Raw genomic sequence first — 25186 nt, forward strand, 5'->3', positions numbered from 1 at the left:
ACACACACAAAAAGACAAAATGTGTGAGTGTAATCATCACACACACAATTTTGTATTAATCGAGGGTGTGGGTGTGGACTATCCCAAGCTCAACTTATGCAAACACACTCAAAGATCTCCTTTGTCACTCTTCAAGTAGGCCTGTAGCCTGCAGACATACAGGTCAAGCGCTTGAATGGAGAGCCACTAATCATAAGAATAAAACCCTACCACATATTTTATTAGTATGTTTAGCGGGGTTAATATTCCTCAAAATTACTGACGGAAATGTTTGGTGATTAATGTCTTTTTATTGTTGATAACGAGATAAAGATGCACTGTGATGATGATTAAGTGATTGCACTAAACATGCTGAAATGTAGGACAAGAAAATTATAACAGAGCAATATATTACTAATTCGCTGACAATTAGAAGAAAAAATAATTTAGTTGTATTTATAAAATAATGTAAAATATATAATATATCAAATAGTGTGTGGGGGGGTCAGCAATAATAACTATTCAAGTATATTTTTTTCATTTCTAACAAATGCTCTTCTTTTGAGCTTTCTATTCATCAAAGAATCCTGAAAAACATTTATTAACGTTTCCATAAAAATATTAAGCAGTAAATGTTTTTATAATAATAAGGTATGATATTCATAATAAGATTATCATCACATGAATAAATTACATTTTAAAATGTATTTAAAAATCTGTTTAAATTTGTAATAATATTCACAATATTACAGTTTTATTGTTAGTTGTTTTTTTTTTCTCAATAAAACATTCTTGGTGAGCATAAGTGGCTTTACATAATTTTTTTTTTTTTAAACTTATTGTTATATTTTACCTCTAAAGCACTGAAAATGTTTGAAACATATTTAAACTGAACATTATACGTAATTTGTGCCTGATACAGTCAGACATTGTAGTCAGTGTAAAATACATAACAAATTAATATAGCATGGCAAAGCATTAACTAAACTGAAATGACCTTTTTCATCAAAAAACAAAAACTATGACTAAAAAAGCTATGCTAACATGAACACTGCTGAACTGTAGGCTCAGTGCTTCTCTGTTCAGCTAGTATGAAATATGAAAGCTTTTTCTCTGTCATACAGTTGAGTTGAGTTGTTATTGCAACATATATATATTGCAAGTAATTTATCTTTGACCCAGTCATTTTGTCTGAGCCAGTTCATTCATCTTTGATTCCCGTCTGCGTTTCCTTTCTAACCCCTGAGAATGATTGACGGTGGCAGTTTCATTCATTCATTTGTGGGTTAAAGTCAAGCTCTGAGTCTGGACAAACACGTTTCTAAAAGGCTAAGTGTCACAGTAGCATTGTTCCTTTGAGTTATGGGATTTGTGTGACATACCTTAAGTGTTGACTGGTCATTTAAAAAATACAGTCTGTTTTGAATTAAACACAAAGCGACTTTCTTTATAGTCTCTGTGTCTTTCTCGTTTGTCATGTGGCGTCATGTTCTCTTGTAATGTAATTCTGCCTGCTTCAATATGCTAGGCTCTTTCTGTGGCTGGCCTGGGGTCAGGGTTAACCGAGGCTCTGGTTGTAAATCCATTTGAAGTAGTGAAAGTGAGACTACAGGCCAACAGGGATTCATTCAAAGTGGTAAGAGACTACAGCTGTTAATTGGCGTCTTGGTATTGTTTTTGCCTTTGTCTTGTCACAAACATCTTTGTCATTCGTTTTGAGGGCCCTAATGTTATTGCTCTCTGTTTTTCTCTATGCAGCAACCATCTACATTTGCACAGGCCAGAACGATTATAAACACAGACGGCTTCGGTCTCCGTGGGCTTAATAAGGGCCTGACCTCCACCCTAGGACGGCATGGCGTTTTCAACATGATCTACTTTGGTTTCTACTTCAACGTTAAAGATGCCATACCTGCCAGTCAGGTAAAAAAAAAAGACTTTGATAATGATAGTTCGTCAATTTACTTTGTATGGCATTTTTTGTTCAGTGCATCTCAAAAGATCTTTTAAAGAATGGTTTTATCCATACACTGACAGTCAATGGGGTCCAAAACAGCTGTCTGGACAACTGAAAAAATGAGATATATATTTTTTTAAAGTACCTTCAAAAGAAAATGCCATCTGCAAACAAATGACACTATAGAGCTTTTTTTTTTTTTATTTTGTCTTTGATGCGATTGACATTTGCATACTTTGTTTAATACTATGAAAATACCTTTTTACATGTAAAAGATAAATGCAGGTCTGTATAAATCATATCTTACTATTTGAAGAAATATGGATGGAAATAAGGGAAATTAGGCTTTCTGTAAATATTTACTGGAAACATGTTGTACACACATTTATAAAACATTCAAAAGGCCTGTTTGGATACAGGTTGTCCTGTACATATAACTACAACATATTATTGGATGGTCACACTATACTTTCGTTTGATGACTTCCATTCATTCGCATATGAATGCTGATGTCTGACAATTCGCTGTATTCCAAAGTTCAAAAGGCATGTGACCAATAGAAGATCAATACATCATGGCATGACGTCTTAGGTGAATTAACCCTCCTGTTATATTCTTGAAAATTTGGTTAAACTACTTATTTCTTAGTTTGAGATGTTTTCTCATTTACAGTCACCTCTGAAATTTTTTTTAATTTTAACATAGGGTGACATGATCCGAAAAGATATGAGACCGTCTAAACAGAAATGTTGAATTTTTTTTATGAATTATAAATGTATAAGAAAAACATTTTCCTTTATATTACATGCACATTTCATATAGTTAGTTATGATACAAAAAGGTCCACATTTGCCTTTCACATATATTCTTTCAAACCTTTCATAGGTCGAAAACTACAGTAATTGTATGTTGTTCATCTCAGAATGTTTTAATTTGAGATGCAAGACTAAAAGTAAAACGAAAGCCAGAGTTTTTTAAATACGTATTTTATTATTATTATTATTATTATTATTATTATTATTATTATTATTAATATTGTTATTATTATTAACCTTTATTTAACCAGGTAAGTCAGTTTAGAACCATTTCTCATTTACAATGACGACCTGGCCAAGAGGCAGCATAAAAAGCAGGCTGATGACTGAACATGTCACCTAGCAAATTAAAGGAGGGATCAGTCATGCACATCAGCAGAGACCAAGAGAAAGAAAAGGAGAGGGAGGAGGAGGAGGGGAGCTGCTAAGATAAACCTCACTAATACCTTCCCTGTTTGCTCTCCATCACATCCTCAAAGGTTCAGATTACACATCCGGCAGGGCTCAACTCCCAAACAAAAGTTAATTTTGTTTAATGGAAACGTTACCATACGCCTGCCCCACATGTATAAACTGGAGCATTAGATTTACTCAAATGAACTAATTGGAAGCAGACTGAGGTATTTGTTGAGGTGGGGGGGGTTACAGTTGAAGTCCTACTGAAGATTAGTATTCCCCCTTCATCTGGTGCTAAGATCGTCATTGCCTGAGAAGCCAGAAACCTCCAGCAGAGCTCACCATCCCTGATTTGACTCTCTATTGCAAAGAAAATCTCTCTGCTTTTTAGATGGAGCATCTACTTCCTTCAGTATTTTCAAAGAAACCAGTCATTCACTTGGGATTAGGATCCAAATCGGTGATCCTTCTCCAGGGGTATCAAATCCTGCACACTTTGAGATTTAAGGAGCGTTCGCTATGAAACCAATTACTCTTTTCTGAGAACATCTGTAAAGTGTGCTGCAAATGTAATGGTGTTGAAGGGAGTGTTTCGTGTGGAAACTATACATAAGGCGGAGCGCTGTTGTTGCACATTGACGCTCCTCCCCTGCAATGCGATGTTCAGGTTTAGCTGTCGATGTTGCATGTCGCTGCTGGGCTTCTGTCATTTGTAAAAAATATCCAGGCCAATTAGATGTCAGAGCTGCACTGGTTCAGGCTTCTTTTTGTACAGTAATACACCAGTGTCGAGTCACAGCCCAATTACCCAAATTGTCCCCATATGCCTCCCAGTCTGCCTGCATGAACTCTGTTTATAAATCCTCTCCCAAAGTTTGCCCTTGGTCATGTGACCCACTTCAGCCAATAGTAAAGCCTCGCTCTTCTCATGAAACTAATCTGTGCCCCGCTACCATAAAATGATCTGAGGTTTTATTCCAGCTTTGCCATTACATCCTTGACTCCATGCCCACTTTCTTTCACTTCTTTCTTTAGTCCTCTTTTAATTAATCACTCGCTTACATTTTTTCCATTCACATTTTCATATCTCTCCTCCTTATTAGCTCCTTTATCTGCTTACGTTGTCTTTTATGCATTAATTTGCATTTTCGTATCAACTAGAGTGTTATCTTAGAGTTTTGAATAATATGGCTCTGACTATAACTGTCATTAAACAGCTATTGTTTTATCATTAAAGGAATAGTCCAGTTAAGTGTAATCTACAGCACTTATTTCAGTACTTTATTTAGATATGTCCCTCTTTTTGAATAAAAAAAAGACAAACTGAGGTACAGTGAGGCACTTACGATGAAAGTGAATGGGGCCATATTGTGAAGCTAACTCGTTTCAATTATGTAGCGACAAGAAATAATTATTCTAACAAAATTATTTTAGTGTGAATAAAATCACTTATTATCCTTTTCTGTTTAAAGTTATAACCAATTGTATTTCTACTTTTAAATGCTCGAAAAATGTATGTATATATATATATATATATATATATATATATATATATATATATATATATATATAACTTTACATTTAAAAGTGAACTTTTAGACTTGCGGACCACTTTATTTTACAAATTTTATTTCACAATTTTATTTTAGCTTTACAGAATATTCCTTTAACATCTTCAGCAAACATTAAAGTAAAGCATTGTTTGTGCCCTTCAAATACAGGAAATGTGTGTTGAATATCACTAATCATCTTATAAGCAAACTCCAAATAGTTCCCATGCTATAGCAAAGCTCTCGCTCTCTTTAACATGAATGTATCTCTATGTCTATATGTATGCCAGGACCCTCGACTGGAATTCATGAGGAAGTTTGCTATCGGTTTGGTGTCAGGAACGGTCTCATCCTGCGTGAACATTCCTTTCGATGTCGCTAAAAGCCGTATCCAAGGTCCTCAGCCTGTTCCAGGGGAGATCAAGTACCGCAGCTGTTTTCAGACCATGGCTCTTGTGTACCGTGAGGAGGGGTAAGGCCATCACCCAACAACTCAAGGTGTCAAAATTACACCCGGCAAGAGGCATTAAACTGCCACGAGGTTCACCTACAAGAAAAATGATCCAACATTTTATGTTTATCCTCTGCCCACAGGGGACAGGAGGGCAGGTTTTGACAACCAGCAAATTTAAGCACCCTCTAAATCTCAGTGTAATTATGTTTTCCTTTTGTTCTGAGCTGTATGCTGGAATTATAAAAATTAGTTTTTTTGTGTCACTTCTTTTATAGATCTATTTGAATTACATAACGTTTACCTAACATTTTTAGTGGATACTTGATCTGGATCCATATACTGGATGGTTATGTTTTACCATGTGCATATCGCATCCTAAAACTTAGGACACTAATAATGGGTGAATGATATAAGGCAGAATTTTTTTTCTATTAATAAAGTCTAATAATAAAGTATACAAAAATGAATTCATACACATTGACTTAAATACACATCTTCTGTGATGAGCATGTTTTTAATTTTTAATATAAAATTTATTTACTTACTTACTTACTTATTTACTTATTTTGTTTATTTATTTTTTACCATAATGTAAAAATATGAGGGGACTACAATAAAGTCTATTAATAAAGTATACAAAAATAAAATAAAATCAAACAAAACACATAATTAAAAACATTAATATATATATAAACATATATATAAAAACAAATATAAAACTAATTTTAATATATATATATATATATATATATATATATATATATATATATATATATATATATATATATATATATATATTTTTATATATATATATATATATATATATATATATATATATAATTTTTTTTTTTTTTTTTTTTTTTTTTTGCCATAAAGCAAACTGTGTAAGAGGGCTACAATTATGTCAGTTTTTTTGCCATGATCTTTTGTTATTGTATAACAAATTTGCTTCACTGCTTGTAAATATGTGAAAAGTACTGACATTGGTTTATAATATATAAATACGTTGGCATATTATGACAAATAAGAATAAGACATAATGCTCAAAAATTGCATTTAAAGGAAGACCTTCTGCAACAAGCGTGAGATCAGCTGACATGTTAATATCACTTGTGTACATTCATTGTGTAAACACTATGTCAATTTTGACGTGGGCTGTTGTTTTTTAGTGGAGACTCTAATAGTGCCCATAGCGTCTTTCTGTCTCTCTCTTTCTCCATCTGAATTGACAGCCCTCATGGGAAGCTGTGAGAGAATCAGTAGTTTTATGGCCCTTCAGGGCCTTGATTGGCCCCGTTCACTCTGTACAAAGGGAACGGCAACTCGTTTGTTATTAGAGGCGAAGAATTGAGGCCTGATCTTGGGCAAGGCAGTGTGTGTGTGTGTGTGTGAGTTAAAGAGAGAGACATTGAAGCTGTTTTAGTTTTAGGGGTGCTGAGAGGGTACCCCATCCTGTCCAGCCCTCTAACACGACACAGTCCTGGCTAATTAGTGGTCCCTATGGGAGACGTCGTTAAGCAGGTCCTAACGAGGCGCGCGGCGCTCAGCAGGTCAGTCTAATCAGACAGCAGGGCAGAGAGGAAGTGGCTTAAGCCTTATTAACACCAGCACAAGCAGAGGACAGAGGCTGGGACAGGGAGACTGCAAGGCCCAATGCCAGAAATCAGCTTGAACACATTAGGGCAGGTACTTAACAAAATCAGCTATTAGTGCCCTATACCTTTTCCAGCATCACAGACAGATTGAGCCACAGAGAGAGATGAATTACCTTAAAGGGATAGATCAGTCAAAAAAAGAAGAGAAAGAAAATTGTCGTTTACTCACCCTTGTTTTGTTCAGAACAGAAGAAGTTTAAAACATGTTAGTGCTGCTCTTTTCCATACAAAGAAGGGAACTTTCAAGCTCCAAAAAGGACCTAAATGCATCAGAAAGGTATCAATAAGTCATCCATATGACTACTTTACATTCCAAGGCTTCTGAAGCCACATGATAGACCCTTATAACCCTTATATTGTTCCAAACCCATCATCTTCAAAGCAGAAATTTAGATAGTTTTAATGAAACCTGAGATTTCTGTCCTTCTACTGAAGTCCATTTCTCCAAAACTTTGAAACTTCAAAAAGTTTATAAAAAACTAATCCATAAGCACATCAAATATGGTAAAAAGTAGCTCAAATTAGCTTGCTTGAGGCCTCTCAGACCAGTGAAGTTCAAGCAAGTACAGTTGACCTTCTTTTTGCCGTATTTGGTGAGATTTATGTATGTGTGTTGGTCGTGTGAATAAAAACCTAAATTTAAGTTTATTCAAACATGCCTTGAGAAAATTTGGTGTTGTTGACATTTGAATAGCAATTTACATGTTAGTCCATTACTCATACAAATCAAATGGCTTCAGAAGACCTTGAATATAGTGCACACGTAGAATAGACTACTTTTATAATACTCTAATGTGCATTCTTTATGGAATAGAGGAGCATTAACATTTTTTAGGGTTCCTCTTTTTGTATTCCACAGGAGAAAGAAAATCAAATCATTAAATTATAATAAATGTAACCGTGTGTGTGCGTGTGCGTGTGTGTGTTTTTCTGCAGATATCTTGCCTTATACAAAGGACTGATTCCCAAGATAATGAGACTTGGACCAGGTAACATAAATAAAGTACACCTAAAAGTGAAAACTCTATCAGCATTTACTTACTTTCTTTTCTTCTGTGGAACAACAAAGAAGATATTTTGAGAAATGTCTCAGTGTTTTTTGGATGAATAAATGATGACAGAATAAAAAATTTTAGGTGCACTGTCCTTTTAACATATAACAATAATCCATGCCCTTTAACTGTTGTTTACTTTCTGAATATAGGAGGCGCAGTCATGCTGTTGGTTTATGAATATGTATCTGGCTGGCTGCAGAAGAAGTGGTGATCATCTGCACATCACCATCAGTCTGTACTCCATCCCTTCCAGGTCCATCAAACACAGTGTCATGATTGTTCTTCAACAATCAACACTACTAACCACATTCAAAATCACAGCACCTCAGACATGTGACATGTAGACTCTCCACCACAGATGCTTTGCAACACCACAGTCACTCCCTGGATCTTGACATTCCAAGTCTTGTTTATATAAAACAGAACACAACTACTGAGAGTCACCTGTCCACATGCCTGCATATATAATAGCAACCACAGCAGCTCTGCACACCCTAACTGAAAATACCAAACAGAAACAGCAACTAATTTTTAACCTAAATTCAGAATTTTCGACTGAGCAAGACTGAATTACAGTAAGCCTGAGGGATGTGTCTGCTGTCTTCTGGAAGGCTTCCATAGGACTGACTTGATTAGATCTGGTTGTAAATCCATCAAACTGTATGTAATTTTCCATGTTGAAGATATTCAAAGCTCTCAAGGTTCCACTTCTCAATAGCCGTGTCAACAGTTTTTCAGATTCAAAGCACCCTTGATATGCTTAACGCTTGAAAATGTGTTAAGCATAATCATATTGGTAGATTTAGACATAAGCACAAATTGATTTCAAACTCATTTTTGATATGCAATAATTATAAAACAGTAATTATAACAACTTGTAGCCCAAAGTGGTTACAAGTATTCATGTAATAGTTGTATTTTACTAATAAATGCTCCTGAACTACAATAAATCTGTGAAATTGGTTGTTGGTGCCTTGAAATAAAAAATATTTTATAAAACGTTTTCGAGCTGAATACATGTTTTGTTTTGTTTTTTTCTTAAAACATTTTTATTTACTTCTAGAAATTTCTATAGCATTTCTTAAATTGATTTTAGGCCTGAGCATCACAATTTAAAAATTTGCTGAAATTTAAAAGTTTTCAATGTCGGCCTGCTTCTTTTGAAACATTGCTGTTGTTTAACCTTTAAAGCATTTGAATTTTTAGGCTTAAGTTAATTTACTGTAATTTACTGGTTTGTTACTTATAATTCCTCGTTATTAGTAATAACAGATTACAGTGGGAAAGGAATCTCTGTGGTTTTACTCTGTGGTGACAATCACTAGCGATGATGTATCACCTGATTTTTTTATTTTTTTTTTCTCCTTTCATACTGCAATCCAGTATGTCATCATAGCCTCATGAGCCAAGACGCTTGCTCTTACTCATCTCTCCTGGCCTGCAGGCTGATTCATCATAGCTCAGCACAACTTGAAATAACAAAACTGAAAAATGCAAATAAAATCTAAACAATCAGGACGGCCTCTCAATGCTGTCATAATAAAAGTATGAAGCGCTGTGGCCTACAGTAGTTGGGGAAGACAGTTTCATATTATTCACATAGTCTACCTCTGTGTTGCTTAAAGATAACTAGTTGGATGAGTTGATACAATACGTCATCCTTTGAATTCCACCCTGACTACATTTCCCTTCTTCGCTTTAAAGGTCATGTTTTATGTCACTTTGTTGACTTGAAGACAGTGAAGGCAATTGTTATTCTCTTCTTATGAATAGAAGTCAGTCTGAGTTGCACCTCAGGCTCTCATCCTCCACTTCAACTCTTGATTGGTTGTATGCTGTCAGTCCTTTCAACGGTCTTTTAAAGCTTCTCTGAGTTACAACACTGAAGGCTAACGACACCAGACACATTTTCAGACTGTGCTCATAGTTTTCCGCTAAATGCTTAAAAGATCTTCTTCCAAGTCATTTGAAGCATTATATCAGATAATTTAGTCTTTTGTTATATAATCCCTTAACCTTTTTTCTCCCATTTTAACTCTTTCGTTTGAAGTTTTTCCCCGCCGTTTCTTCAGATTGCGAGGTTTCGCTGTGGCAGCTAGATATACACCGTACCAGAAGAACGAGCAAAAACTGACGCTTACCTCTGAGCGTTTAAGACATACTGTTCTAGTACACGAGGGAAAACATTCTGCTTATGGTCAGCCGGCCTTTAAAATCATGCTAGCACCTCGGCCCGGTCCACCCACAGCCCCCTGTGCAGTGTTACGGTGCTCCGTGCTCCTGTCTTCAGCCTGATTGCACACAGTCAGCTAAAGATAACCATGTGACATTTGACTTGACTTTCCATAGGAATTAATTCTAAACAGATGTGGGCGCGTGAGCAAGTGTGTTTTCACTTTGCTCCGTTTCAATGGTGGCTTTAAGATTAAGGTGTTTGTCATGTTTCCTCCTGTCATGAGTGTACGTGTGCTGCGCCGTCTTAAAAAAATAAACTTTTTCTGTGTTATTTCATAAACTAAATTAGAATAATCACCACGTTTTACGACTTTTTTGACTGTACGTTATTATGCGTGTCAAACTCCCAGTTGTAATGAACCAAAGTGTCATGGTTTTTCTCAAATAGGCCGGTCTTGCTGTGTTCTCTGTACATTCCCCTTTGTTTTGAGAGAGTTTTTTTTTTTTTACGTCTGTTGACCTGTATTAAAAGAAAGACTTTTATATGTGAGTCCAGTCGATGCATTTGTATTGTCAGCAAAGCCAACGTCCGTATCAATGCTGTCAGAGTAGGAAAATGGCATTCAAAGCTGTTAATTTGAATAGAATAGGGTCTGGGGAGTGCATTGTGACATATGATGCCCTCTATGTGTGGTGGTTTCGTGTCTGCCTTTTTGGTGGTTTATATGTGTTCAAAACAGCACCTCGATCCCGAAGCAACGGTCCGTGACCACGGGGTTGGGGTGAAAATGTTTTCCAAGTCAAATCAGCAGCAGTGCCTGCCAGAAGGACTGTTTGCGCTGCAACATGTGGGGATCTGCGTATATCGTAACGCTAGGGACAGAGAGCATGTGTTTGTGAATTTTTGGCATGGAGGTGGTGTGTTTCTGGAGGTTGGGATTTCTGAATTTTAATGTATTTTGTTGTGTTTGTCATGTTTTAAACATTACATGGAGCTCAATGCTATATCTTTCATTTTTATGCGTTTTTGGACCACCAAAAAAGGAGGCAGTGGGTGTTTAAACAGTGGGGAAGCTTTACCCCATTATGACATGAAGCCCACAGTGATATAAGCATTTCCTTTCTCTCATAACTTTATTGTTTCACATCAAAAAGATTAGATAAAGCTCAGAGGCAGGAGCGCTCAGGAATGTGTGGCCATTCATTTAACACCTGAGATGAAAGGCCTTGCAATGGTGTTTGTGCATTCATGTTGCTGCATGTGTGTGTATACGTGTTTTTTTTCTCTTGCTGGGTATATAGAACTCCAAATAAATTCTATGTGAACTGCATAAATTCTAAGTTAATTAAAAAACAAATAATTGACAATAAATTAAGGCATTTGTGTCTAACCATTCATCATGCACGGTATTTATTTTTGGTATATATTTTGGCTGCTCTCCATCACCATTCAAGTGTTAGAAAAACTAATGCTGCTAAAATATTGTCTTTGTATAAATGACATTCATCTACTAAATTCATAGCAATTGTTTAACGCATTGTTTTTTAATGGGATGAGAATGTAATCTTTGATTTCATTGTTTAATAGCAGATATTATTTTAAGGATATATGAATAAACTACTAATAAATGAAAATAAACCATTATTATTTACAGCTGTTATAATTAGTACACTTAATTTTTTTTACACTTACACTAAATGCAATACACTATTTTTTTAAGTAGTATTAATAATAGAAATTATTAGTATTTATAGCATCAGTATTAGTAGTAGTAGTAGTGGTATAGTATATAGTTGACATGTTATTAATCATTTTTCTTTAGAATGAAAGTAAGCAACAAAATAAATAATGAAATGAAATTAAACTGGTTTTTACACATGTCTCTTTTAATAAGATACATTCAATTTCATTGTGCAATGTTTGGAGGTGTGCAGCTTCACTGATCATTAATGTTGCATGAATGAATGCTCCTGTTGTCAGAACGTGCGTCAATGTCCCACATAATGCCTCTTCTCCCCGGTGCCGTGTCAGTTGCACTTCATTCAGCGTACCTTACAATCTAATAAATAAATGCAATAACTTTTTCCCAAGAGCTCTGGCATACAGTATTAGTGAAGTGAAACTGGTATCCAAAAAGACAAAAATGTGATTTTTATGAAAAACATTTAAAAAAAGAAACAAAGCAGAACATCTAAACATCAGCGATTTTTAACACCCTGAAAAAAAAAACATTTAAATGCAAACTGGTCCATTTTTTTACATGAGATTTGCTTATTTAATCATTTTCTTGGAAACATACAACAACAACATATTCACAGAGAAGCACCAAAATTTAACTCGGGCTAGTGATGATGCAGTTTCATGAGGAATGCCCAACACTATCAGACCAAGTGCACTGCACACCATTGCTGATGTTCTTAACTGATAAATCCTCTGCTCTGATCAGATCGGATTGGACGGCCTTTGCATATCCTCACTCTTGCTCTTTTGTCCTGTGCAAGTAAGAGATGCTGATATGGAGCAAGAGAATGTGGGCATGCAGAACGGTAGATGGCTCATCTGACAAGTCTTTTATAAATATTGTAAAGCGATAAAGATCGGTCCATCTAGAGAGAGCCAGGATGAAAAAGTCAGAGTTGATGTGTTTTACCCCATCTCTCTCTTTCTCTGTTGTTGCCTTTCGGTTCTGTTCTCCGAACCCCCCGTGCTCCTAGTACAGTCACAGGGCCGAGGCGGCGACCGAATGGACGGAGTCTCGCATGGCAGCCGAGCTCTTGAAGGCCAGCGGGGTGGTGGTGTCACAGCTGTGGGGAGAGAGAGCACTGCCACTGGGCGGCTGCCATGTGGGGCCGGTCACATAGGCCGACGTGGTGCCGCTGTACCCCATGTAGGGTGACACTTGGGTGGGAGGGTGGTAAGGATGGATGCTGGGAGCTGTGACATAACTGTTCACTGTGGGCAATCCATTCGGCATCTGAAAAGAGATAGTAGTGAGCGTAAGACTTGTGGCCGCAGACCACACGCGGCCGTTGAGATGAGCATAAAGATATCACAACAGCGAGGATAAGATAGTGACGGGTGAATGTTAAAAACAGAAAGGGAGATTTTCTTGCAGAGTCTGTGAATGGAGATAAAGGACAAGATATTAAAAGAATTGACAGAAATGGAAAAGCTATATGGAAGGAGATGCAAGAGCAGGAATGTCTGTAACCCTTTGGCAGAATGTCAATATCAGTTCAGGATGAGAGGAATTCACCAAGGCTTTTCTACATAAAGGAAGAAATTCTGAGGCAGGGTGGTCTCTGACTACTGGAAATGTTTTTTCGCAGATTGTTGCAGAGTTAGGATTTGCCTATGATTTACTCATCATGACACTCTTGACCCCTAGCACAAGCACACCCGTGTACATGCATACATGTAGATGGTATTCATTCAATTTTTATTTCATTACTTAAACAGCGTAGAAAATAACCAATCTGCATTCTGCCACAATTTATCTTGAATGATTCAAGTCATGCAGGAACTAATAGTTAAGGTGATAGCAGATATTACGGTCAAACTTGACAGAAAAAAAGAAAAAAACTTTGTAAATGTTACACTCCTTAAGAATATTAAGAGTTTATGTTTCCTCACGTAAAGGTGTATGTGTATGTAGCCTAACAGCGTAAAGTATCTTACATACAGGCCTATATGAACATTTTCAGGCGGCTGAAAATGTATTGCTTGTTTCAGTATGATTTTTACACAAATTATCTGATACTTTTTACACATCGTTAACAAAGTGTTATGATTTACCAAGCTCAAAATCCAATCGTCGGAATTCATCAGCCCTAAACCACTGCGCGAACAGAAAAAAAAAGTTAGATAATTAAGTATTTGTGCTAAGGCTATATTTTGCACCAGCATTTGTGAGTTGTTGTGTGTTTCAATGTATAGCCTATGCGTGGTAATATATTTCCAAACAAATATTTGTGCTTAAGCAAAATATTGTGACTCAAGTAAGCAGTTACAACTTATTTTAAAATCATTTATTTCAATCGTTATCTGTATTTTAGGTATGTTGCTATCCTGAACAGATAATCAGTTTCTCAATTATCGTTTTTTTCCGACATCATAGATAATAGACAATATTATAACTTTAAATAAAGTAAGCTTAATGTAAGTCATCTTTTATCCTCTAAATTATGTTTCTATCTATTATGTTTGTTAATGAAGCATGTCATCACGCTGTCAATTCAAATAAAAGACATATACTCATATCGAGTTATGCTTTAATATTTAGATGGTTAATATATAATATTTGATATTTGAATAAAAGTTTTCGAAATAAGGCTAATAATGCTTAGTAAACTGAATATTTATTATCAGCCTACACCTTAATTCACTGCACAGTATTTGTAAATGAAATGTATAGGTTTAGTTCGGTTATGAGAAACGCATAACATAGCCTAAATTAAAATCGTGTGAATGACGATACATTTTCAAAGACCCTTCTTTATTTTTATTAATATATTTTTTGGTTTCAAGCTATCGGGCTTTCTGGCAGATAAAAATAAGTTTTTTAAGCCACAGTTGTTTATCTATTTACTGTCTTCATTTATTGCGTAATCCAGCCTGGCTCGTGATATCTGATCATTTATCTAAGATGACAGACTCAAACATTCGGTAGTCAGTGCTATTCATCATCTATCCGAAGGTTACAATCTTCCTAAGCAAGCTACACTCTTAATTTTTAGGTTTCAATCAGTACACGCATAATTTACGCCAAAACAATGTTTCAGCATCAGTAACAAAGATTTATTCCATCGTATTCCACGACACATAAATCTCTAAGACCCACAACAAACGATTAGTCAATCTGTTTGTTGCTGCCTAGCAGTGCGCGAATAAATAATTCAAGCGTCTGCACCGGATGGCACGCGCTTTATCCGCGCGCACTCTCCCCTCTTATCCAAGCGCACGAGCAGCCAGACACCGGTGCAGGAGTTTCTTGACAAATATAAAAACATTTATCTTTTAATGTCGCTACGGCGCAAGTGTGCAACACCAGTGTGCAGAACAACCAGCCACGAGCCAAAGGAGTTTCCATAATAGCATATTTATAATAACAATCGTGATAATGATGGCAATATCTATCCGAGTATAGCTCTAATGGAAAACAGGTAAGAGGTTTAACAATCCAAAGGTTTCTGGTGAATATAAGAATGGGCGAATAGAAAAGAAATATATATATAAGTAACCTATACACGTGTTTATTAAAGAATAATAGAATGCATATTTATTGAGTAAGGAGAGTTGGCTTCAAGTGTAAATGTGCATTAAAAACAGATAGACACGTTTAATATTTATTTATTGTTTATTATATTTTACATTAATGTAGGCTATGTAAAGCAAATGTTTAAGGCTTTAATGAAAGATAATAACTGATAAGACTTCGATAAGCCGTACACAAAATATTTACTGTTTTAAATCTGAAGTATATAATAATTCATCATAAACTGATTGATCAAAAAATAACTCATATTTATCCTTATTGTTGTTCTATTTTTATTCGGCTGATTTTGGGTAAACACGGGTTACACAGAAATCGTAAATCATTTATCTCGACAACATTTTTTTTTTTTTTTTTTGAGAGAGAGAAAATTCGTTAAATCACAGAAACATATAATATTTTGACTATGTAGTAAAATAAACGTTTATGACAAGTAAACGCATAATTCAAGTCTCTTAATCAGAAAAGAACATGATAAATAATATTGGTTAAATGTTTAAAAACTATGCAACATATTGTATTAAAACGTTTATTACACATGTATTTGTCATACACTCAGTATTATGCTCTCAAAAAAAAAAAAAAAAAAACTGATGAATATGAATACATTTAGATTCCGAGGTATTGTACGTATAAACCTTGCACCGTACAAAAGTTTCGTGCCTACACAACAACTGTGCGAAAACAGACACACGTAGGCTAAATAGTGTCGTTCATTTTATTAAAATTAAAATGTGAGATACTACATTTAATTTGTAAATACTTCTAAGAAAATGAAACCCAGTAGCCCAAACTTTGCACAAGGCCTTATATGCCCGCCCACGCCAAAGAAATACACTGGTATATTCTGTTACACACACACACACACACACACACACACACGGAATTGAAAGAGAGAAAAAAGTTATGGAATTTTGACTATTAATTTGCTGAACCATGTTTTCTTTTTCCCCTGCTCCTTCCAGATTTGATTTGATTGGTTTTACTGTTAGCATAGGAGGCTTCTTTACCTGTGTGTATTTTGCTTCAGGTTCTAAGTGAGGCTTATCCACACCATTGACTATTGGAGAATTCGCTGGTGAAAAATTACTCCTGTTAATAGCTCTCCATTCTTCTAGTTTGGCGCTGGGAAAGGACGGACTGTCACTAACTGGGGGGCAAAACAGAGAGATGGAAGACTGGAGTCAGACAGGACAAGTGTGGGGTGTAGAACTGCCACAAGAAGAACTTATTCAGTACAGTCTGCTGCACTGCCAACCATCTCAAACTCACCGTTCTCACTAAACGCAATATAAAATAAATTTAAAAAAAAAAATGATGTCACGTGTAGGCATACATATTAACAGCGTGTGCAGTCTACCCGAAAAAAAAGCTCAAACACGTTTTTCATAAGCAAGTTATGATCATAATGACGTAATGATTGCATGTTTTAAATTAAATAAAGAATATGTATGATGTCCTTATGCGATCTTTCTTTCTGCATCGAAGATGCGGAAGAGATATCAAAATTTGGATTTATGTAGTTAATTCATCAGATGAAGCTTACAGTGTCATGGAGTCCTTCGGAACATTTACCCAGAGTCTTCCTGGGAGGATAAATTAGATTTACTTTAACCGTTTCCCCTTTGTGCCTGATGGATATTATATTATACACGGTTCCTAAAGTTTGAAATTGGAAAAGCAAGCCCACCAGTGTTGTAACCTGAGAGGGCCACAAAGTAGATTTTTCCCCCTGCCTTCACGGAATCTGTGTGTGTCTTTGTATTGTTTCACAAAGTATAAACAGGAATACACAACGATGCCATATTTTGATGGAGTTTAGTGCAAATCGATTGTTCAAGATCAATTCAGTTTTAAAAGGTCGATTAGGGTAAACAAATCTACAGTTACATAGACCTAATTTAATTAAAATGCATACTTAGCATGAAGACTAGATGATGTCTGAGCATGACCAACCATTACTCAGTGTCTGTGTGTATGAGAGAGAGAGAGTAGGCCTAGCTTTTGGTTGTAACCGAACTCTAAATGATGACAAACTGTCCAAAAGTTCGCGGTACGCATTCTTCCTGTCAACCCTCCTTTGAAATTATGTGTTTGTGGATGTTTTTCGGTGTTTGCTTCACTAATGTTGTGGTGAAATGGCTGCACGCTACACCTTATTGAGTGTAACCAACATCATACTTTATTTAGGTTTTCGAAAGCTTCCCTAAACATCTGCTAATAATTTGGAAATGCATTAATGGTTTATAAAGGCCGCCTATACGCACAATCCTCCTCTGCGTTTGAAACATTATTGTCAACATTGCCCTTGAAAATAGGAAGAACTACAGTTAAACAGGACAGGCTGCGGCCTTCACACTCTACACCACATAGAACAGACAAACCGATTTTAAAGACTGATTTAATTTCCATGAAATCGACATTTCTTAGATTCCTTTAATATTGCTTAAAAGAAATCGTGACATTAAGTGTAAAATGCTTTCGGCGTGAATGTCGCTTAAGATTGTTACTGAAAAAGCAAAACATTGCTCTGTAAACATTTGCAAGTAAACCTAAATTGTTTTGTGAGGAGTTGAGACGTAATTGTTGGCCTTGTCTTGTGAAACACTGCTAACTACGAACACCTAATTTAATTTTTTTTGCTCTGCTGCGCCGAGTCTTCGTTGTCCGAAATATTCCACATCCGCTGCCTAATTATTAAAAAAAAAACTTAAACCATCTGTTTCAATGCAACATTGGAGCTTCTGCACAAATCCCAGCACGCTGTTTGTATCACACCTCGTTATAAAAAAAAGTTTGATTTTTTACATTTTCTTGAGGACCCTCTGATACTTGATAAATAAAATAATTCAGTTAAATAAAAATGATTTTGGATAGCTTCATAATATTATATTTTGGCCCTTACATCACTACCAAAACGTCTCTTGTAATTTTTTTCTCTGTTGCACACACACACACACACACACACACACATTTTTGACAGGCCTGAGAACATTGACTTTTCGCAGGCCCCCACACGCACTCATATGGACAAGGACTTTCTTTTACCAAAAACTAAGAGGATGCTTACTTTGCTGCTCCGTTATTGATCGAATGCCCAGAATATCTGTAACAGAATGAGAGGAAGGCCATATCCTATGCATTGCCATGTGTCCAGGAAGAGTGGGCATGCCAGGCGGCGTTGGTACTTTAGTCCCAGTGGCTGCGATCGGAGTTGGATAGGAGTACAGGTGGTTGTACGGTAGGGTGGGTTGAGGCTGGGGATGAGGGCCCTGTTTGCTCGACTCGTACTGGTTCTGTTGAGACAGATTTCCGATCTTGTTGCGGAGAATCCTACTAATCGAGCTGACAGAGGGCAGATTGAATTTATCACACACACCGTCCGCAAGCAGTCTGTCTCGAATCTCCCAAGCGAAAATACCGGGGTCCCGTTGCTTGTAAGTCCTAATGTGCTTGACCACGGTTGGGGTCGTGACCCTGGGTTTACTGCCGCCAATTGCGCCGGGAAGGATTGAGCCGGTTTCGTTGTACCGAGCCAGAATCTTGCTCACACAGCCGTGAGAGACGCGGAGCTGCCTGCTGATGTCGCAAGGCCTGATGCCCAGCTGGGCCAGCTCTACTATCCTGAGCCGGATGGCATTGGGTAGGGGTCTTCCGTTCACAAAAACACCGCCTAGCTGGTTCACCTCCCCAAAGGCTGGCTCTAGTGATGCAGATATATGAAGAAAAAAGGATTGTATAAAACATCAGATATTTACCAGGCCCTCAAACGCGTCTGGAAAAAAAAAACTTTTGGATAAATGTTTCGGTAAGATTAGTCTACTCTTTATCGACTATGTTTATATTTGCATTGAATCAAACATTGCACTTTTTGTTCAGTTTTATGTTTCTTATTGCATTGAGGGGAACAAGCTCACAAGTCACTCTGCAAATTCTTTAAACAGAAAAAAACGCTTTTACTACATTCTTTAACACGTAGGTCATAATAAACGAAATTGCACATTCACTAAGCTAGTTTTGGACGCGAATAAGCTCATTCGCGGCAAAGTGCCATTCTGTTTCCCGAAATGACCGTCAAAGCATTCGTCGATTTAAAAGTTAGAGTCGAGACCTCGATCATACGTTACTAAATTGTCCAACCCATTTTTAAATTGTCTAACCCAGAAGTGTTTATGCATGCCGTTACCATGTGGGAAAACATGAAATATGGATCTTACCCATCGCGTTTAGCCTCCCAAAGAAAAAAGAAACTTCACTGTGCTGTCCTTTTCGGACCTGTTCCGAGTCCAGTTTAGCTGGTTTTTATTGCACCGAAGCCGATCTGGATGAAAATAAAGCGTCCGAGACGGATGCGATACCGATTAGTTGCAAGAGAGGAAAATTCTCCTTCTGTTTCCTGATGGCAGGGAGCACAGGCTTACATTTCAATCCCAGAAAATGATGGGCTGGTCCTTTACACATGTCTCCAAAGCGAGGTGCTGCCAGCCAATCAAAACGCGCTTTTCTTCCTTGTTCTTGTTCTATTGGCTAACAAGTTTGACATGACAGGCGCTTGCACTGGCGTAAGATTCCCCTCTCGCTTTTGAACTGGTGGACAGGGTTACCCGAGTGTTGGTTTTCTTTTAGACAGATCTAAGGATGGTAAGTATCTGAAACATTGCACTGTAATTTTGTTTCATAAGCATAAATTCAAATTATTTTGTCGACTAAAACAAGGGAGAATTTTGCAGGGCAGTATTTTTTAAACAGGGGCCCTGTGATTTATCCTGATGTCATTTAAATTGCTCTTAATACGCGTCCGATTTATTAAGTGGTTTGAGTAACAATGAGTACAAACGACATCTTTATAAATGCATTTTCATTTTGTCGTATAGCCTAGTTCCAGAACCAACATGTAGACGTGCTGTTTTCGATCTGAAGAAGAAAAAAGAAGAGCTAAACAAGTGGCCATGAAACTGTCAAAAAATAAATCGTTAATCTTTATTTAACATTTACCTGTAAAGTGCTGATGTTTTACATAAAAAAAACAATATTTTGTATAAACTCTTCATAACACAATGCATTTTCTGCCACAATGTAGTCACTCTGCGAAAATATGACTATTTGAAAAATACGAAGGCCATAAACGAGATTCTTTTATGCTATTATTTTTATTGGATTGTGTTGCCATGGCAAATTTGACTTATTTGTTAAGAAGGATAAATTTGACTTACTTGTGAAAAAGGATAAATGACTTATTTGTTAAAAAGGATAAATATATTCCGGTGTATGTTTGATGCGGAGGATACCAATAGGCTAAATGTGAGTTATCATTAATAACATTAATAACAAACTTGACCTAATATTAAAGAAGCATATATTTAAAAATAAATAAATCATTTTACAGTTTTAATTATCATGTGTTCTCGGTAATTGATTGGTACACATAGGCTATATGAAACATGAAAAAAATAAATATTTTTTATTAAAATCTATTATTTTTATCTTAATAGGTGTGGGCATATATACATGTGTATTTAATATAAATTTTAGTATATAATACGTTTTATGTTGAGGCCTACAGGATTTGAAACCCCTTTTAAAGTTGTCAGGTGTAGAAAGGTAAGGTTTGTTTAGCTGCGTTCGGGCCTGTTTGAACACTGTGACAGTCACGGCAAAGATAGTGAGATGTTATTTGTGTTATTGTTGCTTCCTGTTTACTCAAGAAACGAGCCCTTTCATGGTTTCCTCTATCAGCGTTTGGGTTTCTCTTACTGTTTAGAGTATTTCTATCTCAAATCTCACTAAGGGCTTTACTCTTAATTCGAATCTCGAAGCTAACTAGTTGTTTTTTGTATCCGTTTCACAAACTTCGTGTGGATAAAAAACGAATTGGCGTTCATTTATGTGCATTTTAGCATAGTCCCAAAAAGTAATTAAATTACGATGCTCCTTCACGTTCTCTAAGCATTTCCTACACCATAGAAATATATTTTCATCTGGGCTGGTTTTTAAGGCCCATCTCCTGTGTGTCGCTACTCACTAAAACGATTCCTATTTGTTAAGATGTCTTAAATCCCTCAAATAACTAAGTTTCCAGTCGATCTGTGAGGGAGATTCAAAACATTTGCATTATTCAAATCAGACTCCAACTTAAAAAACAACAACCACACAAAAAAAAAAAGAAGGTTTGGCTTGTTTGTGGCTTCGTCGAGTGAGAGGACAAAACAAATGTGGAGTAGGAAACTCAAACAGAAAGTGGATTAAACCTGATCGCAAGCTGTGTTTAGGTTAAGTGTCTCTGGAGACGCGTATATGGAAAGAAAAAATAGAATGACTATTGGGATTACGGTTGGGATATCTTAAAGCATTTTAATCTAGGTTTAGTTTACTCGCTGTTTTTAATGTTTTCTTGCGTCTTTTGCTATGATTGCAGAAAGAGAGCATAAATCCCGCGCTCTGCTGACCTCTGAAAGATAGAGAAAGGGGTGCGTTAATGAGGTGTGAAGACTGATGTGAAAGGAAGCCTGCTTCTGCCACACTTTCAGACTTTGCGTGGGAGAGACCCACATGATATTAGACTACAGTGTCTTTCCAAGACACCGTGAACTTCTTGGAAATAGTCCACGAATTAATTATGAAAACAAAGCATAATCATAAACGTAGTATTCCGCTATAGTAGCAATGACAGAATATCCAAAATTTTATGCACATTTTAAAAGGAATAGTATTGATACAAGTAGGGATAGAGTAGTTAAAAAAGGATATTCCTTTATGATTTTATGCAGGTTTTTATATATAATGGGAGATTTAGGTGGAATATTTTCATAGGATAGCCTACCTGATAAGACCCAAATTAGAAACGTTATTAATCAATTAAAAATAATTTTCACATTATTCGTTTATTAATCATTTCTATATAGGCTATGGCTAATACGAAAGCGCACATTTCTATTTCATGTTAGGAAGCCGAGTTATAATTATATAAATGCATAATTTCTGACTTCGGTTCTTATTTGTAATTTGTCTGTTGGTTATCATTTATTAGACATTAATATGGTGAATTTGTTCTGCGTCGTAGGGGTGCGCGATTGCTTGATTATCGCCGGTTGCTATGTTGGAGTGGAGCTGATGAAGTGGGTGCCACAGCCATGCAGTTTACTTTCAGCTTGAGCTGCACAGACTGGTCAGAATCATAATATTTATTTCTATGACCTTCTGCGTCTTTCTTTTGAAGATTTAAAGGGATCGTTCACTCCAAAAAAAAAAAAAAAAAAAAAAAGATTCTGAAAAATCCTGTCATCAATTAAGTCGGTCCAAACTTGTTTGAATTTTTTTTTTCTTGTTCTGCGCAACACAAAAGAAGATATTTTAAAGAATGTTGGTAACCAAAGAGTTTTGGTAACATTGACATTTATTTTTATGGACAAGCAAAAACACTGAGACATTCCTCAGAATATCTTATTTTGGTTACCACCTAAGAAATAAAGTCTTGCAGGTTTGCAACGACATGAGGATGAGTAAATGATGACAGAAATTCATTTTGGGTTAACTATCTCTTTAGGTTAACAAACGCCAGATAGTTCACAACACGTCAGTTCAAGTCAAAAGATTTCATCTCTCTGCGCAACGCATCTCACCAGAACGCTTCATTAATAAATACAATAATCTGCATGATTCTATGTGGTTCTCAGCATTTATAGGACGAAGAATGTTTTATAGGTTAGATTAAACGATCTGGAATATTTTTTATACAAATAAATGATGGGTTATATTTCTCTATGACGCACACCAAATTTATGAAGAATCGTTTGTGCTAATCTCAGACCACAGCTCGAACTCTTTTTCGTTCGGTAATGTGCGCGAGAATCACAAGTGCTCCTCACAGCTCAAAATTTGTCTTATTCGTCGCAAGAGCATTCCATCATTCTGTCATACTTGGGAAAAAACATCTGCATTTATAAAATTAATATTCTTATTAAATATTATTATACATGATAATAAAAAACCGCGTGTGTGGTCAACGGAAGAAAAAAAAACGCTTTCAATTTAATAATAACAATAATCATAATAAAAAGAATCATTTTATTATTATTATTTAACAAAAATAGTGAATTTAATGAATCTGTATAATAAAAAGGAGCCAAGTTCACATGATACGCTTCATCTTAAAGACTGGTCGCACACATGACACATGGTCCGAGAAGGTGGAAGTCAGAAGTTTATTTTGACTCATTACACACATCTCAGCTGCCATGAGCTCATTACTCTTGAAAGCAGTAATGACCCCCTGATAGTAATGACTTTATGATAGTAAAGCAGGCTTCAAGAATTTCAGGATCAGAAATGAAGAGAACTCTGAATGCGGCAATGATTTCAATAATCTCCTCTTCTCATGTGTTCTTTAGTGTAAAGCCGATGCCATCAGTCAATATGTTTCTGACTCTGGGGGCCATGATGAGAAGACGTTCCTAAAACGTGACGGATGAACGCAAAAGAAAATAGGCGATTCTGCGACAAGCATGCAGAGTAGGCTACTATTTACGTTATAGCTTATAAAATAATCGAAAAGATCCATTGTTTTGAGCTTTGCTACTTGAGGGGCTACAGTGTTTTGATGCAGTCTAGGACATTCATCTTCTGGCATGGGCTGCTCATTCATAAAAACGGAACGAAAAGTGCATGGTTCGAGTCAGTGTCATCCACTTTTTAGACCAATGTAATTGTTATGTGTGACATTAGATACCAGTGGAGACACCAAGTGTTTACCCACCTCTAAAAAACCTTCTCAGCGGTTACTAACATATCTTTATTTATACTCTCGTCTCGGTTGTTTTTGCCTGGAACATTAGTTCGGGTGTGTGGTGAAAATAGCTTTCAAAGAGAGCCCAGAAATAGGCTATTTATATAGCCTACTATTTCACCGAGGGAAAAATGGCCATGGTTTTGCATGGTCATTTAACAAGCAATTACCATAGAGCCATTACAATTACTTGGCCTTCTGACGATTGTCATTGGATATAGATAGATCATCTATTTAACAGTTAAATGTGATAATGCACAAAACAACCAAACATTGCTAAAACAATCAATGCGTTGCATGCTACAAAGCAGTCAACAAAAAAAAAAAAAAAAAAAAAAAAAAAAAAAAAACCCTGACTGGAATATTTTAGAATCAGCATATCACTAATTAAAGATTAGATTTATAAAACTAGATTGTAGACTATGTTTATTATCAACTCATACATTTAAGCCATTCCCAGAATGATGTATTTTGACCAGAATGTATTTTGTTGCATTGATAAAATATAGCATGATATTTGGGGCATATGGGCCAACAGACGAGTTTGTTCGGTTGATTGAAGTGAACAGTCGAGTGTGAATTCCGCTAAGAATGTCAAAAATATCTTAGTATTTTATAGTTATGGAAGTGTGTATTGTATAAAGAAGCTTTTCTTTGCTAAGAGCAAAATGTTCACTTATTTCAGGATGATTTGATTAATTGATATAGCCTATAATTGGCACAGACTAACTATTATAATTTAGGAGGAAATGCAGTTTTAAAACTGCATTTGACTTGACATTGCTTGTAATGTATAAAGCATAATTTCTCACGGAAGTTCTCTGGAAAAACATAGATAATTGACTGGTTTAATGTTTCTTTCGGTTTTGACTGGTTCAGAGTTTCTTTAAAAAAAGTGACCAATCCAGTTTATGATGCTTAGCCTATGCAATAATATTCTATTTCACGAAAATACAAATCGACTGCTGCTAATTATGGCGTCTCTTCACAAAAGTTCTTATTTATCATTATTGCAGCATCATTCAAATTCGTGTCATTCATAACACATCTCGTCCTAATAATTACATGGTTAATTTAGGTTTTGTTAATTTGTAA

At 36.0% G+C, this 25186-nt stretch overlaps 2 protein-coding genes across 3 annotated transcripts in view; one reads left to right on the forward strand and one right to left on the reverse strand.

The window, feature by feature from the left end:
- slc25a21 (solute carrier family 25 member 21) overlaps positions 1 to 8855 on the forward strand; it is a 105764-nt gene extending 96909 nt beyond the window's left edge. Inside the window, exons 7-11 of one of the 2 annotated variants that reach the window (XM_042742673.1) lie at positions 1508 to 1615; positions 1738 to 1902; positions 4988 to 5169; positions 7743 to 7795; positions 8011 to 8854. In XM_042742673.1, the coding sequence (XP_042598607.1) occupies positions 1508 to 1615; positions 1738 to 1902; positions 4988 to 5169; positions 7743 to 7795; positions 8011 to 8072 (570 nt within the window). In that variant the 3' untranslated portion in view covers positions 8073 to 8854. Of the gene's footprint in view, positions 1 to 1507; positions 1616 to 1737; positions 1903 to 4987; positions 5170 to 7742; positions 7796 to 8010 lie in introns of both variants that reach the window. The other variant, XM_042742674.1, reaches the window with a different exon arrangement.
- A 3047-nt stretch (positions 8856 to 11902) lies between these two features.
- On the reverse strand, positions 11903 to 19754 carry pax9 (paired box 9). Its single transcript, XM_042742676.1, has 4 exons — positions 19527 to 19754; positions 18380 to 19012; positions 16320 to 16459; positions 11903 to 13011 (listed from the first exon to the last, which is right to left on the reverse strand). Exons 1-4 carry the CDS (start codon positions 19528 to 19530, stop codon positions 12757 to 12759), a joined length of 1032 nt encoding a protein of 343 aa, XP_042598610.1. The 5' UTR covers positions 19531 to 19754; the 3' UTR covers positions 11903 to 12756.
- Between the last annotated feature and the right edge of the window lie 5432 nt (positions 19755 to 25186).

The sequence above is a fragment of the Cyprinus carpio genome, chromosome B17, assembly GCF_018340385.1.
Source record: "Cyprinus carpio isolate SPL01 chromosome B17, ASM1834038v1, whole genome shotgun sequence".
Lineage (NCBI taxonomy): Eukaryota > Metazoa > Chordata > Actinopteri > Cypriniformes > Cyprinidae > Cyprinus > Cyprinus carpio.

Excerpts from the sequence above, each read along its gene's own strand:
- pax9 (XM_042742676.1), bottom strand. Across the intron at positions 16,460-18,379 it reads ATCAATAACGGAGCAGCAAA|TTAGTGACAGTCCGTCCTTT; the intron begins GTAAGCATCCTC and ends TTTGCCCCCCAG. Across the intron at positions 13,012-16,319 it reads CTGAAGCAAAATACACACAG|ATGCCGAATGGATTGCCCAC; the intron begins GTAAAGAAGCCT and ends ATCTCTTTTCAG.